Here is a 17,187-nt window from a genome sequence, read left to right on the forward strand (position 1 = left end):
CAACCTCATTTCTAAAATATATCTATCTCTTTCCAGATCTCGCGTGGAAAGTCGACGATTCGATGACCGATAACAAGGCCGGACAAAAAGGAAAAGCTTCGGAAACCGCGGAAAGCATCGGATTAATTAGCCGCGGCGGCCTCTCTTTCTGCCTCCAAGTAAATATAGCGGCCCTGGATGGCGGTCGCGCGCCGTGGCGCGCGAGGACGAGAGGGATGAACGCGAGGGGATGATGCGGAAGTGGAGTATGGTCGCCGAACGAGTATCCTATCCCTGGCCGGACGAGGACGAGGGTAGGGTAGGATTTCCACGCGAGCGTTTCCAGCGGTGCGGCGCGGCAAAGCGGGCGCAAATGCTAATGAGCGTCGGTTTGAGGGGTGGAATGCGCCAACCTTCCGGAAGGGGACGACGGGTTACGGCGCCCGAGTCGGGGGTGAGGAACCGACGAAAAGCGAACCCGGGGCGTTCCCATCACGCCCATCCGGACGAGGATTGGTTGGCGGCCGAATGGCGTCCTGGGCGACGCGTGGCGTCTCGACGCCGACGTCGCCGTGTGCCTCCCGTCGACGGGTCCCCCGGCGGCGCGGTTCTCTCTCGCGAGCGGCGGCGGCGGCGAGTGCCGTCGGTACCGAGGCGCGACGTCGCGCGCGAGAGTCGCCCCGATAACCGCGAGGATGGAGCAGCTCGCCCAGTTCGTCTCCAAGAGCTTCGACAACGCGGCGGCTGCGGCGGCGGCCAGCGTCGAGGCCGCCGTCGCCGGCTGCAGGGCGGCCGCCGCCGGCAGGATCACGCTCAGTGTCGCGCATCTCATCGGTGATCACGCTGCGGACGACGACGACCGCCGTACGTGCGACAAGTTCTTTCGTTTCCGCGTGATGTTTATGTGCCGATTACACTGTTCAATCATTTCAAATTAAACCAATGTTAAAATTATCAATGCGGTGTGCGCGCGTTCTTCTCTATATAAGATTTTTTTATAAGTTACCACCTTGTAGATCACGATCTCTTTATATACAAATTTTATATATTAGATATGTCATAGAAGAAAGGGAATTTGTTGCGCGAGTCAGATCGATTCGTATGTGTCTGTGCGAGTTTGTCAGTGTGATTCATATCAGCAAAGAATGGAGTATATGTATATGTATATCGATCTAGAGGATCCATCCAGAAGGGATTTGATTGTGACAGTTGTGTAAAATCACATCGTATTGTCCATTTAACAATTTCATACATTGCATCACATAATTATTTAGATCTTTCAATCACGTGAATTTAAGAAAAGTTAGTTGCAAATGTTTAAGGACACAATAATTATTCTTTTATAAATAATAATTCGCATTCTTAGTTGACAATTAATTTTATTCTTTATTAATTGTCATTATATTTTCTTATACACTTTATATGTACATGTATCTGTTCAGTTATTCAGAAATTATTTACCTTATTATTAGAGCCTAATGAATACCTACTATCAATTTTCTTCTTGTCACTCAATCTGCATTTTACTTCATCATCTTTATTTCACTATTATGTCAATAGAAATGACGACGATACGCCAATGCTCTTTGAAAAACTGCGAGTCACTTACGAATCGATTTAACCGCCGATGATCGTGATCCTCAGCAAGATGGTCCCAGGCCAATACAAGCAAAACTTGTTTAGATGAAAGCGCGCAGGAGGCTGCGACCGGCGTCGAGACGAGCGGAAGTGTCGAGGAGCCGCCGTCGCCGGAAGGCCGACTACAACCGGAGGATCTGTCCGTCACGGCCAAGATCAAGGACATCCGGGACACCGCGGAGAGCCTGCCACCCCTGAAGACTCCCGAGCTGAAGCTGTCGGTCCGCAAACTTCTCGGATGCACCCCCTCGCCGCCGCCCATATCGAGGGATCGATCGCCCAGTCCGGAAAACTGCGTTGAATTGAAAAGTCAAAGCTCGAGTGACAGCAAAGCGATTATATCTTCCAACGACCAGGCCAAAGTATCCTCGCAGATTACAAGGTCGAGCAGTCAAGAAGACTCCAGCAAAGGTAAGAGGGTGGTGAAGAAGTTATATTAATCTTTGCAATGTAAAAGGTATATTTCTTTTTTTAAGTTTGATATTCAAAAATGCTTCTTGACGATGTCATATTATTGTTTATTAATATGATAATCAAAATTTGTCATAGTATCGCGCTTGGAAATATTAAATCAAATATATTGAAAAGCGCACGATTTTATTTTATGAAATTCGTGATCATTCATTGATTGATATTTCTCTTGGATTATAATCACGTGTATTTAATACTTAAATTATAAATTAATATTATTATATAACTAAATTATAAATGAACTTCTAAACTAAGATTTCTTAAAATAATTTTGTTTTTTCGTTGAAATAAAGCTTTTAAAAATGAGAGAAGAGAGAGAAAATGCAACATTATAAGAAAATTTATAAAATTGTTGAAGAATTCACGGAAGAATAAGCAATTGAATACAAAAATGCAAATATATATACAGATGAGATGAAAGTGCAGGGAATCATTTTTAATTGAATATTTTCAAATCACCTGACCGACCTGAAAATCGGTCCCAGATTTGCAACGCGTCTCACACCCTGCCCTGGCCCAATGTATGACGGTGTCAGCTTTGATTACGGCGGATCGACATTCTTTATAGGGTTTAGCCCGTTTGCGATTGCCGCGCGAACGAGTGCAGAAACGAGAAGGTCAGGTCAGGAAACTCCCTCCTTCGGCGGCGGCATCGAAGTCGCGGCGCTGGTTGCAAGGGTCCGATCTTCGTTTATAATTCAGACCGTCGTCCAATAAAGCTCACAAGTGATTGGGAATAGCTGACCGTTCGCAACGTAATGATCGGCGACCCGATCGGCGATTTCGCTCACGAGCCGAGTCATCTTCGATAAAACGCTCGCTCGGCCGAGCAGCAGTGAAAGATGAAATTACGTCGAGTCCCTCTCGTTTCTCTTCTTCCCGGCTGAAACATTTCTTTTATATGAAGGCTAGATATAACAAAAATACTCGTGAAAATTAAAAAGCTCATTATTTTTAAATATATTATCGTGTGTTCGTGGAAACGTTGTTTTTAAAAATGTTAAAAGTCACAATTATTCTTTCTTATTTTTTCCAAAGTAGAAAAAATTTTGTTATATTAGTGTTCGCTTGAAAATCAATTAACTATTATAATATTAATATCTCTTTCAATTTTTATAATTCTCTAAATTGGAAAAGCTTAGACATGTAAATACAAAATTAGATATGAAAAGGACTAATAAGAAGCAGACAAACTTGTTTCTAAATTCTTCTCTAATTATTTTGAATTATTCCTTTCTTCAAACTATCTTTGACAGATGATGAAACAGACCCAAAGAAAAAACCGAAATGTTCAAAATAAATAATTAGAGAAGAAATTTAAAATCAAGTGACTCTTATTAGTTCTTTTCATACCTGATTTTGTATCTTTATATACATATTTCATCCTAAGAGAGGGATTGAAACATTTTATTTCTGAACACTGAAATTTACTAAATTATAAAAATTAAAGCCTGCACTGAAAAACAATTGTTAATTTAACTAAACCTTTCAACTAAATTACTATTTTGTTAATAGACCGTATATTACCCAGGTAGCAAGCACACGTTATTTTGACGTTGAACGACGTCAGTTTGCTCGGATAGTATTTAAGTATTCAAATATACGTTTTTTTAAAAGTCGATTTAATATTATTAATTTAAATATTTTTATATATTCAATTATAACAAAATAATATTTAGTTGAAAGGTTTAGTCGAGTTAATAAACATTTTTTTCAGTGTCCTGAAGAGATCGGTCAGTCGCGTCATCAGGGGGTCTCCGTGGTCTCGTATACCCGGTGCGAGGAAACTATTATCGCGCAACAAACATTGAAACGGGAAACGAACGAAGCGGGGAACGAGATCGAAGCGACGGGGCAATCGCGTTATAAAAAGCGTGCGGCGTTGAAGTAACGCCACGCACACTTCTCCGCGCGATAACTCCGGCCGTCGAGCGCGCGGCGCCATGAATTTATGGTTTAATATGCGGCCCGCCGCGTTAGTTGTGTGTACGCCCCTAAACCGGGGGTAGGAGGGATAAGGGAGCGACGAGTTCTGCTGCAACTCGCCTATCTCTCGAGGGCCCATAACTTTTTCCGATTAAGCGCAAATCAAAAAGCAATCTGCCCGCCAGCGGCCGCGAAAGTAAAATCGTAAATATCCACGAGGAGCTTCTTCTAAAGCCTGGAGGACTTTCGGTGTATCGAAAAGAGCGTCAAGTAATAGATATTCATGCGCACCCCTGCAACCGCGTTAATTCGCCGTATCGTTATATACTTGACTGGAATACTATATATATTGCTGCGTAACAATCAACGTTTTTTATAATGTTATTAATTATTTTTTATAACTTGAAAAGAGTTGGCAAGAATTTAAATTGATCTATCTATGATGATGATGAAGGAAACGCGAGTGATCCGGATGACAGATAACAGATGACAGCTGCCCGACCGGTTGTGTCTGACTATACGTTTACCTGATTCACTGACATGGACGCGTTTCACAGTAGAACGAAAGTCTGGTCAGGAAACTCCGTCATAATTTATAATTTATAATTTAATTATAGTAGTAATATTGGTTTATAATTTAAATATTATAATTTTTCTGATCATGTGTTTATTATAATTTGTGTAATCATAATTTTTGCAAAAGAAATAGTCACTAATGGATCATGAATTTCATCAAGTAAATAATTGTTTCAGTTTCATATTTAATTTAATATTTTCAAGCACAATACTATGACCAATTTCTGTTTCGTAATATTACGAAAATTTTAATATAATTCTAATTCTGCATTGAAAAAAGAAAATTGTTAACTTAACGAAAACCTCTCAACTAAATTACTATTTTGTTAATCGAATATATGTTTAAATCAAATACATGTTTTGTTAGATTTAATATGTTATATTTTATTTAAATTAATTTTACATGTTCAATTAACAAAATACTATTTAGTTGAGCGGTTTAGTTAAATTAACAATTTTTTCAGTGTGAGTAATGATAAAAAACATTAATAATCGTGCTCTTTTTGTGTATTTATATTAATACTATGATGAAGCATTTTACTATTATAATATCAATTTTAAATTTGCGCGCTAAAAAGTTATTAAATTATTAAATTAATAAATTTATTTCAATATATTGCCTAACATATCATTTATTTGTAACAAATAAATATTTATCTGTTTTGAAAAGGATTTTATTATATCACAGATAAATATTTTTTACATCAAATCAATATTATTAGTTTCAAACAAATGATTTATTAGGCGGTATTGAAATAAATATTTATTCGACTTCAATAAATTGTTGTTGTAAAGCGTGTAATGGCTTTATAAATGCCTCTTTTCGCGTCGTATATATGCTATTACGGATCTTGCAGTTTTCCGAAACGAGCACTTCCAGCGATGCGATACTCCAAAACACATTTTGTGCCTCTCCCGACGATTTAGCGCGACGTTCGCGCCCATCGGTCTTCAGTCGCGCGTGTTTTTCCGCGATTGCCGTAAGTGTTGGTGCCTTGACCGCCGGTCAAAGCGTGCCCGCGCTCTCGTATACGTATATTTATGGCACTTGGGGCGCGAGTTTCCTGAAGTATGATAGCGAAGGGTGCGCGCGGCCGCTACTTTAGGAAAGATGAGAGAGCTTCCCCTTTCGCGTATTTACGTTACTTCTCGCCTCCTCGCGATACAGCAATATAAAAATATACATAATAAATGTTGTAAGCTTTAAAATATATTCTCGTAAGTATCAAACTGCCGCGGGAAAATATTAAAACGCGAAGTGCTCCTTTTTCAGAGAGAAAACAATATTTCTGCATATTTTTATAATTTATAGTAATGGTTCTATGTTTAGATTTGATAATTAAATTTAAACTAGTTAGCAGAAATGTAAAACTACTGCGGTGAAAATAAAAGACACGAAGCATTCGTTTTAAGAGAAAAAACAATATACATATACACTATAATTCAAAGTTATAGGAAGGGCTTTTGCCTCCTCTTTGGAACCGATAAAAAGTTAAGCATTTGCTCTCCTTTTGAATATATTGAATTTTTTTGCATATTTAATATAAAAGAATAAAATTTAAAAAAATTAAGAACAAAAATAAAAATCCTGCGGATGCTCATGCATGTTTACATTGGATAATTAAATTTAATTAATTAAAGTAAAGAGAGAAAAGGAAGATTAATTAAATTATATAAGTGTATTATCTAAATATATATGAAGTGATGTTATGATTACTCAGATTTGGAAAGAATTATATGCGACAAGCGGTTAAACCGTTCGGAGGGTACAACCGGCCACTTTGCTTCATTAAGCGATAAGTGATTGCAGATCTAAAAGCCCCTTCGCTTCTTGCGTATTCATGGGACCGTGCGCCATATGCAAGGACTATACGATACTATGGAACTGGGATACTACGACGACGCTTTTATACGTCTAATGGCCGCGGTATCTCGGCTCGTTTTGGGAGGGAGAAAAATAGTATAGCCAAGGTGGTGGCCGGTCCAGAGGGTGGCTTAACTGGATCAGGCCAAGAGGGCAGCGCTCTTGGTAATCGAATTAGTGACCCCTCGCGTCCGAGTGCGATTGCTTTGGGTTTTCTAGCAGCAAGGGTGTTCGGTGCGCTATCTGTCTCCCTCTTCGTCGTAGAATCCTTTTCGCTGTCCCGATCTCTACCAAGTATCGGTTAACGTTCGGCAGCTACGATTTTGCACCTAGGAGATGTTCTCGAGATCTTTTGCCATCGTATGTACCTTTGTCATATATGTACCTATATCAAACTTCAGTATATACAGAATTCAATAATATAAATATAATGAAAAATATTATAATTATATTTATTATTATATAATTAAATAAGAACTTGCAATTTAATTATAATTATATATTATTATAATTCATAAAAATATGTACCTATATCAAACTTCAGTATATACAAAATTCAATAATATAAATATAATGAAAGATATTATAATTATATTTATTATTATATAATTAAATAAGAACACGCAATTTAATTATAATTATATATTATTATAATTAATAAAAACAATTTAATATATAATGAAATAATAATTTATTGTTTAATTACAATAATATATAATTATAATTAAATCGTGTGTTCTTATTGAAATATAATATTATTTAATTATAATAATATATTATTATTATTACTTCATAAATAATTATAATGTCTACTCTCTCCTCATTTATCCGAAGCCAACGTTTTAGAAAACGACGAAAGAGCGAGAAGAAAGCGGGGAGTTTGACGATGCCGATTCTCACCCCCGCGAAATATACGGGGGAATAAACGACTGACACGTTCGAGTTAATGACTGCGACAAGGCGCGTATGTGTTGCTCCCCGTGGGTTATGTTAACGGGGCGAGAGGGTGTCGAAAACCGCGCGAGTTATTTTAGAGCAGAAGGGTGAAGAAAGGGGAGGGTTTTAAACCACCGCTGTACATATGGATGCGGGCTGCGCGCCAGTACCCCTGCCTCGGGGGCTCAGATTGGATTACGCGGATATGCGCTAATTGATTAAAACGGGACCGCGTATACGCAATGCCGCATGGCGATAGCGCCGGCGCGTAAACCCGTCCGCGTAGATTGCGTACATTTTTTTTTTTTTTTTTTTTAGAAATCATATGGTACGTTAAATTAAAATCGTCATACAGTAACGAGAAGCGATGCAGCAAGAGTATATTAATTCTATGCATGGGCGTCCGCAAGGAGGGTACAAGGGTGCATTTGCGCCCCTTTGGAATCAGTGAAAAATGAAGCATTTGCTCTCCTTTTGAAACACTGGAATTTCTTTTGCATCTTTAATATAAAAAAATAAAATGTTTTAAATTAAGAAAGAACAAAAAATAAGAAACACAATTTTTTTAATAATATTATAATCATTTATAATATATATAATAATTTTTCTAAATATACGGGGATACGAGGAGAGCATTCGTTTCCCTTTGGAATCGGTAAAAAATTAAACATTTGCTCTTCTTTTGAATCACTTTTGAAACACTGGAATTTCTTTTACATCTTTAATATAAAAAAAATTACATTTAAAAAATTAAAAAAGAATAAAAAATAAGAAACAAAAATTTTTTAAATAATATTTTAATCATTTATAATAAATATAATAATTTTTCTAATTCTTAATCCTTCGTCAGCAATTTTTTTGCTAACGCCATCAATAAACTATTGCCAGTCTTTTAAGTTTATCCCATGTAATTTTTATATTCTAAACTTTTAAAAAATTCTGACAAATTTGTTAATATCTCTATTACAATATCCAATATATTTTAAAGCCAAATATCAAACTGAATTGTTTATACAAAGCGAAATGAAACAGCAATTTGGAAAAAGTTGCTTGTGCCTTAAAAGACCCAGATTGCTGACGGCGAGTTAATATTCTCAATATATTATAAAAATGATTAATATTGAAGACCATTGCAGAACAAAAACATATGATATTTTGATTGTTACAGATTCTATGATAATTTACAGATTATTACCGAATCTTTGTTTGCTTTATTAATTTTCTTCCCTTAATAATGGGTAAAATAGCTTAATTTTAAGCTCTTATAAAATTCAACAAAAATATGAATATGATATACGCGTTCATGCGCACACATATATATTTGTGAGAGATACTTGAATTAGAATAACAATAGGATAACTATCTTGAAGAAAGGATGCAGAGGCGCGAAAAAGTTCCTTGAAGCCTCGTATTAGAGCGGCCGCAAGCATCGCCGCGAGTTAGAGAGACGCTCTCGGATAATTAACGGCCATACGATTTAATTAATGGTCGCTTAATGTAAAGTAACTACGGTACTACGGCTCTTCGAGGTGTTGCCGACGTAAAAGAGGCGAGGAAGCCTGGACGAGAAGGGGTGAGGGAGGGGGATGGAGGTGGATTAAGTATCTCGCGTAAGAGCCCTTGACGAAGGGGATGTGATTTATATAATTTAGCAAAGTGGTGAGCTACGCAAGTCTTATACCGGGTCGTTAGTCATCCCCTCCACTAAACGGGGGATGAAGGGAGGGGGATGGAAGAAGGAAATCTCGTACTCTCACCTTAATCACCCTCCACCTTCGCCTTTCTGCATCTGTCCGATGGAATCTCTCATCCTCTCGATGCGTTATCAGATTTCAGGTTTAACACGCTCTTATATGCACATATATATATAATTCACCATATCCCCAATAGCACAATATGTGCGAAAAATATTCAGAGGATCCAGAAGACATTCGAACATCCTCAGGATGTTCTCTGAACGTCTTCGGGATATGTGTGCTGTTAGGGTATATTAATAAAAAATATTTTTATTAATAAAATTATTAACAGATCTGTAAATAAAAATATTTTTATTAATATACCCTATATATAATATTTTTATTAATATACCCTATATTAATAAAAATATTAATAAAAATATTTTTATTAATATAATATATGGTGAAAAAAATGGCAAAAAAATTAACATATATATTCATGGTTTATAGATCTCTCTTCAGTTGATTCTGAGGAGGAATAACTTTCGCGTCGTTGCATTTCTCGGAGAAAGAGACGCCAGATACGTTTGTCTAATGTCATCCAATTAGGGACGTCGTGCCCCGGGAATCTCGATTTGAATAAGATTCTCATAAGGTGGCGAGATATATGTTGATGGCGCCCAGACTGAGAAGAAATGGTCCGTGAACGACTTGGTGGAGATCAATTTGATATCACGTCGCTCTCTCTCTCTCTCTTTCTCTCTTCGGTCTGGTCGCTCGCGCATTTGTCCCCGTGAATTAATCATCGCGCAACGAAAACCATCTTCCCCTCCTCTCTCACATTTCTGACGATGACTCACGACACTCGGATTTCCGTTCTCGTCCAGAGAAATGTCCGATCGGCGAATTTTTTCTCTTTTTATACATATATTATATATCCATGTGCGTCCGCAGGATTTTTTCTAGATAATTAAATTTAAAAATGCTTTTAATTTAATTTTTTTATTTTGTTATTTTTATTTTTTTTTATATTTATTTTTATATTTATTTTTATATTAAATATACAAATAAATTCCGATGTTTATTCAAAAGGAGAGCAAAAGCTTAATTTTGTTACTGATTTCAAGGGAGGGGACAAATACCCCTTCTTGCCTCCTTCTGCGGACACCCATGACTTTATATCATTTTAATTGTAATTGGACAAAATAAGATTTTTATTATTTTTTAAATTTTAATGTAAAATTTGATGTAAGGTGTTTTTTCACGCTTGCTCGCTAACAGTTAATTTTATAGGATCCAATTGCCGGAACAACGGAACCGGAAACGGCAAGCAGAGGAGATCGCGAACGAACTTCACCATCGAGCAGCTGGCCGAGCTCGAAAGACTCTTCGACGAGACGCACTACCCAGACGCGTTCATGAGAGAGGAGTTAAGCCAGCGACTCGGTCTCAGCGAGGCGAGGGTGCAGGTCTGGTTCCAGAATCGACGCGCCAAGTGCCGCAAGCACGAGAGTCAATTACACAAAGGTGAATAAAGCTGTTCCAAGTATAAACTTTGGTTTCAACCGGCTACTAAGAGTCAGATGTGAATGATAGTGCGATCAGTTTCAGTGAAAATTAATTCTTCCTTCTGATGCACTACTATGTCTACGTCTAGTTTTTACTAGCTATTAAATTGAAATATGTGTATGTCACATTGACAGTCTAAAGTAATTGATAGTCTTACTAAAGTCTTCATTAATAAACTTTAGTGTTTTCACATTTCTATGAACCTAAATTAATATATTTATATATAATATATAATATATATATATTTATAAATTAATTATATATAAATTATATATTAAATATATATTTATTTATAAATTAATTTTATTAATTTATAAATTAATATATATATTTATAATATATTAATATTATATATTTATATATTAATATTATATATTTATAATATATTAATATTATAATTTTTATAATATATTAATAAAAATATTAAAATATTTCCAATCAAAAAACATGAAAAAAAACTAATTTTATTGTGTCAAAAAGTGAAATAAAATAAAAATATGTGGAGAATTTAAATAGAATTATATGGAGAAATGTGAATTTAAAGATTCAGAAGATCAAGCTAAAATTGACATGCTTTCGCAGGCGTCGCCGGGAGTATGGTGCTGGCACCGCGTAGCCCGCCGACGACGTTGGAGCCCTGTCGGGTCGCCCCGTATCTGCCGGCGCTCAGGTTGCACCCTCCTCCGCCCCCAATGCAGGGAACAGGTGCCGCGAATGTCACCGTGGGCTCGGCCTTCGACCCGGCGGTGCTGCACTACGCGGCGGCCGGGGGTCTCTTCTGTCTGCCACCGCCGCCGCCGCCGCCACCCTCGGCGCCTTCGGCCGGCCATCATCCCCCTCATCCGCTAAGCCTGGCGGCGTCGCTGGCCGCCGCGGCGGCCCGCTCGAAGAACAGCAGCATCGCGGACCTGAGGCTGAAAGCGAGGCGGCACCAGGAGGCCTTAGGGCTCGACAGGCCCGCGTAAGGTACGCTACGCTTGTACATGGTACGTCTCGGACGAAGAGGACTCTACGGGGATGAAGAGGTGTGCGCGAGCGGTGAGTATCTTCTTCGGAGAGCAGACTCGTACAGTCTTCGAGGAGCGATTTAGAACGAAGAAAGGATCAGAAGTGAACTGTATAATCGCGGCGAGCTCAATTCCTGATGACGGAATAGGAAGGAAGGATATGTATATCTTACTCGTGAAAGAACGCTCGTTCGTTTGTTAAGACCTCTGTATACGAGCGAAGATAAATCTGCGCAGTTGATACAAATTATTCAGAAATTTTAATCGCGTCATTGTTTTATCTGTAGTTAATTTTCAGTTGATCCTAAAAAAGTATAGCTTTCCAGCAGCTATCTATCGAATCACCAATTGTATCCTGTTGTCATTTTGACGTTCAATGACGTCAGTTTGCTACGTGTCATTATGATTAAAAATCGCGTAGAAGTTCGCTCATGTACAGAATATTCCAAAAACGACGTGTATCCCTTCATCCGCGACGTGCCGAAGCGTCTGAGAAGTACAAAAAAACAAGGACACTCAACTCAGTGTGTATAAAGTAAAAGTTGCGAACGGGAAACGTGTAACATAATGTATACAGGATCGGGAGTCTCGCTTTGTATCCCGATTAATTGCGCTCCGTGTCCAAGAACTGTGATGCAAAACCGCGATCGGAAGCTTAATCAGCCCCGACAACGTCAAGGAGCGCCGACGACATTAATGTATAGTTTATTGTCATCTATTCTTGAACCAGCCCCCTCCTCAAATTAGCGGGCGGCGATTTCGGAGTTGAAATTAACGTAGGTTTTACATATGTATATGCTCACGTATGTGCGAGAGAGGGCACCTTTAAGTCTCGAAAAAGATTGATCAGAACGCTGTACTTTTGTCAACAAGAGAGAAACTTAGGGTAAAACATCTCAACATAGATTGGATTCTTTGATCGACACATATATCATCACTTTCAAGAGTTCACATTTTTGTCAACGAGTTCGAAGCGAATTTTTTCTCGATCGGGGGAATTTAGGAAACGACGCATCACAAGGTATATATATATATATACATCGAGAGCAGCTTTCGAATCGCATTTCGGATTGTCGCCGACGACGATTCAGCCGACGAGGGAGAGGACTCCAGAACGCGCCAGAATCGCTGACCAACCGCGAGAGGGAATTATAGATCGCCGCGTCCTGGCAGCGGCGTGCAAGACGTAACTCTCCCGTAGATGATTCACGGGTGGGTGGATGGACGACTTCTCGCATTCGTCGCCGGCGAAGCGAGCGAGGGACGCCGGGCATCGCCGTCGGGGCGCTAATGCAATAACGCGTGGCTACGCGGATAAATCAAGCCGGGCGAACCGCTCCGAGAGAGACAGAGAGAGAAAGAGAGAGAAAGAGAGAGAGAGAGAGAGAATAACGCCGTGCTGCGTAATCGCGTTACCCCGGGGTCGTCCCCGGGGCGCCGTTATTGTCCCCCTTCTCAACCCACCCTTGGAAGCGAGGTGCACCAAAAAGCGCGCGTGTTCCTCGAGTCTCCGGTAATTCGTCCAACCCATTTCCACGCAAATTGCGCGCTCGCTCAAATCTTATTTTACTGCGCCCGATTAATGTATCGTCTTCGCGAACAAGTGGCGAGAGTTTTCTTGCATCGTACCCTGAATGCGCAAAGATGCCGATGTATCAACCCAAGCAGCAAACTTACGTCATTAAACGTCAAAAATCATTTTGACGTCTAATGACGTCATCGACATCAATGACATTCCAGGTAGCAAACTGACGTCATTGTGACGTCTGATGACGTCATTCGACGTCAAAGTGACGTCGCTTACTACCTGGGTATTTTTTAAATTTATATATTACGTATCGATTCGAAAAAATCATCGCTGCATTTAAGGTCGCGAATATATGAAACATCTTCCGGTGCATGTTCACGGAATAAATCAGACATGCAGACTTCGAAGGGGGAGGGAGAGCAGACGGTGGTATAATTACGTTAACACGGATTTATTCCGGCCATCCCCGGGGCATCGTTATCGTCCCATCCGCGCGCCTCGATAGCAACGTTGAAGCAACGTCGCGTGATCGTGATTTGATTAGCGAGCTTTAATTAAAAAGAATGCCGGCGCACAGCGACCGCTTTAACGTTATATATACGATCCATACGACCCGAGCTTTTTTATGGCAGACGTGCATAAAAGAGGAGAGCCCATAATTCGATCGCTTTACGGCCGCAGACTCTCTATCCGGCAACTTACTTACAGAAAGTACAGGTGACTTACAGTCTCGAATAAATCGACATTCAATTTTTTTAAAGTTTTCAGTAAGGTTTTTATTAAAATATATAAAAGTTACTAATTTATTATTGGATTGTAAAATTAATTAAATTAAAGTAAAAAAATATTAGTGGAAATTATTTCTTATACAAGTGTACATTAAAAATTAATACTTTTAAAGCGAGACACTCGGCAAGTCTATCTTGGAAAGAAATATACTTGTAAATTACCTCACCGCTAAAGAGATAAGTTGACCGAAGTGATTTGTTTATGCAAAAACACATCGACGACGAATCGCCTAATCGATAAACGCTCCGATTCAGCCACTCATATAATCAATTTAGCGATTTCCACCAAATTTCGTCAATCTGTTACTCCATCCCGAGAGAGTAATAGAGAAATGTTTTTTTTTCCTTTTTCCAGTCCTTGTAAAAAATTATCGAAAATTTGCATTAAGAATCAAAATAAAGATTAAATGAAATTTTCTAATTATATCATAGATATTTTCATCAGAGCGAATATTTTTTATAGCATTGATAATTTTTCTTTTTATATTTCAATTAATCTTAGATATTTTCTTATATGGATATTTTTATTTTTTTAATATATAGATATTTTTTTTCATATATCTATATATTTTCTTATAATTTCTTAGATATTTTTTTTTCTTTAATCTTAAATATTTTAATTAATCTTTTCGTTTAAGCAACTTTTGCGAAGCAATATAAAGATGGGTCTATTCGAGTTATCAAATTATTATCGATAATTATATGGATCTTAGCGATTCGGACAAATAAAGATAGAATTAACAGTAAATTTGCGTAACAGTAAAAATAATGAAGCTCCACCTCATTCACGAGCAGCAGGAAGATATAATAATAAAGGCGTGCAAGGCCAGGGCCAAGGGTCCTATTCGCCCTTTTCGCCCCCGCGACGATTTGAGGAATAAAATAAAACCCTCTCGTATCCCGGGATAATTTGGAGGGAAGCAAGCACCTCTCTCTCTCTCTCTCTCATCCCCCTTTGCTCATTTTAATCCGAGTTTTAAGAAGTTTTTCCTATTGCTCGTAAATTGGCCGTCGTTTGTCTGGCCGGGGTCACGTGGGGCCAGCAAGGGGTGGAAACCACCCCCGGGGATATTCTCCCCCCACTATTGCGAGATCCTGTTGTTCCGCACATTGCGCATTCGTAGCGCGCGAGTGGGAGATGGGGGTGGAAACTCGTAACTGCGATATAATGTCCCGCGAAAACCAGCTACCATCATCAATTATCTCCGCCCTCTCATCCTCTCAGAGGGGATGAAGCGGGGAATACATAATCGGGAATGCACAAGGGGAGGCAGACGTGATTTCTCGAAAATGTATAGCGGAATCGGCAATGTTATTATATCAAAATATTATTGATATTAAATATTAATTAATTAGTAACAACGTTATATATATACATATATCAAAGGGTGAGAGAAATACGCGATTATATCCAAAGAAATATATATATATAATTATAAAAGCTTAAGCTAGAGAGTCTTGAAAAGACCTTTTAATTATTCATTTAATTATATATATATATATATATATATATATATATATATATATGTTTATTTTTGTATATATATTTATCTTGTATATTATATATATATATATATTCGCTCTAGACGTTAAAGTTTTATTATTATTCCTAATAGCACAACATATCCGAAAGATATTCAGAAGATATCCAGAGGACATTCGAATTTCCTCAGGATGTTCTTCGAATGTCTTCGGGATATGTGCGCTGTTAGGAATATTATCAGGTGAAAATTCAACATCCTAACAACCAGGTCGGATAATCGGCGAAAAATTCACGGCAACAGATCAATCTCGCAATTCCGGCAGCGCGTTCGGCGGGAAGGAGAAGGGATGCGAGATTTGGAAATAATTCAGCCTCGCGCACTGACTGGCGGGCCAAGGGGCCGCTTGCTCCGGTCGCCGCTCCTTCCGGCCTCCGCGTGCCTTAATCTAATCCAAGGATAATCTAAAATTCATGACACACATAACTGCCAGGCGATGATATATCTGGCGGGGGTGTAGAGGCACCGCGTCTTCTCCGCGTTTCGCCCTTACCAGCTCGCAGTTCGTCTCGGCGGGCAGCTAGCAGCAATCACTGGCATTATTATTTAATGCAACGCGCGTATAGCAGCGTATACGTCGAGCAACTCTCGTAAATCGCGATATCGTAGACCTGGAATACTGTTTATCTCGCGAGAGGAATTACCCGATCACCGCCAGTCGATCTCTTTTCTCGAAAATCCCTTTAACATCCTGAGCTACTCTCAATCAAACAGATCGTAAAGAGTCATTAACCAAAAGATTATAATTTTACTGAGTCTATTACTAAGTAAAGCGAATTTTCTCCTTTCTTTTTAATAGTGTCAAAATCGATCGAGAACTCTTTTCTGTTATCTGTCCTTCGCGAGTTCTCCAAAGTCAGATTCTTAGCAGCTTTAGGTTCCTATAAGACCGAGTGATTGATGAATAATTAAATATGTATGTATACATACATGCATATGCAAATCTATATAATGGAATTACAAAAGAAAAATGTGAAAATCGATCGAGAACTTTTCTGTTATCTTCCCTTCGCGAGTTCCCGAAAGTTGGATTCTTAGCAGCCTTTAGATTCCTATAAGACCGAGTGATTGATGAATAATTAAATATGTATGTATACATACATGTATATGCAAATCTATATATTGGAATTACAAAAGAAAAATGTGAAAATTGATCGAGAACTTTTCTGTTATCTTCCCTTCGCGAGTTCCCGAAAGTTGGATTCTTAGCAACCTTTAGGTTCCTATAAGATCGAATGATTGATGAATAATTATATATATATATATATATATATGCGTATGCGAATTTCTAACGGAATTACAATAGAACATGTGAAAATCAAACAAGAACTCTTTTCTGTTATCTCCCCTTCGCGAGTTCCCGAAAGTCGGATTCTTATAGTAGTCTTTGGGTTCCTGTAAGACCGAGTGATTGATAATTATATGTGTATATATATGTATGTGCGAATCTATAACGGAATTACAATAGAAAAATGTGAAAAATCAATGTATATGTGCGCATGGTAAACCTAGGTCAGCGATGTATATTAATTTCGCATGTATGTGTGTCCCGATTTCGCGAGTAAACGTTTCGTATACGCGATTACGTTCGCGGACAGGACTGCTATTTGTCGCGTGCATACAACAAGCTGAATGCATTGACAACCATTGGGACGAGCGTTTACGGAGCGGTTCGCATGCGCGACTAA

General features: G+C 38.6%; 1 protein-coding gene across 1 annotated transcript; it reads left to right on the plus strand.

Annotated features, from left to right (window-relative positions):
* Positions 1–674: 674 nt before the first annotated feature.
* LOC114928229 (uncharacterized) lies at positions 675–14,454 on the plus strand. The gene is made up of 4 exons (XM_085484579.1): positions 675–843; positions 1,663–2,028; positions 10,348–10,593; positions 11,218–14,454. The coding sequence occupies exons 1-4, from the start codon at positions 675–677 to the stop codon at positions 11,598–11,600; spliced, it is 1,164 nt and encodes a 387-aa protein (XP_085340705.1). The 3' UTR covers positions 11,601–14,454.
* Positions 14,455–17,187: the final 2,733 nt, after the last annotated feature.

The sequence above is a fragment of the Nylanderia fulva genome, unplaced genomic scaffold (assembly GCF_048542155.1).
Source record: "Nylanderia fulva isolate GAGA-0341 unplaced genomic scaffold, ASM4854215v1 Scaffold3, whole genome shotgun sequence".
Classification (NCBI taxonomy): Eukaryota; Metazoa; Arthropoda; class Insecta; order Hymenoptera; family Formicidae; genus Nylanderia; species Nylanderia fulva.

Bases quoted from the DNA above. Each gene is read 5' to 3' on its own strand.
- LOC114928229 (XM_085484579.1), top strand. From the start codon at position 675: ATGGAGCAGCTCGCCCAGTTCGTCTCCAAGAGCTTCGACAACGCGGCG. The intron at 844-1,662 runs GTACGTGCGACA...AAACTTGTTTAG, and splicing joins TGCGGACGACGACGACCGCC to ATGAAAGCGCGCAGGAGGCT. The intron at 2,029-10,347 runs GTAAGAGGGTGG...GCTCGCTAACAG, and splicing joins TCAAGAAGACTCCAGCAAAG to TTAATTTTATAGGATCCAAT.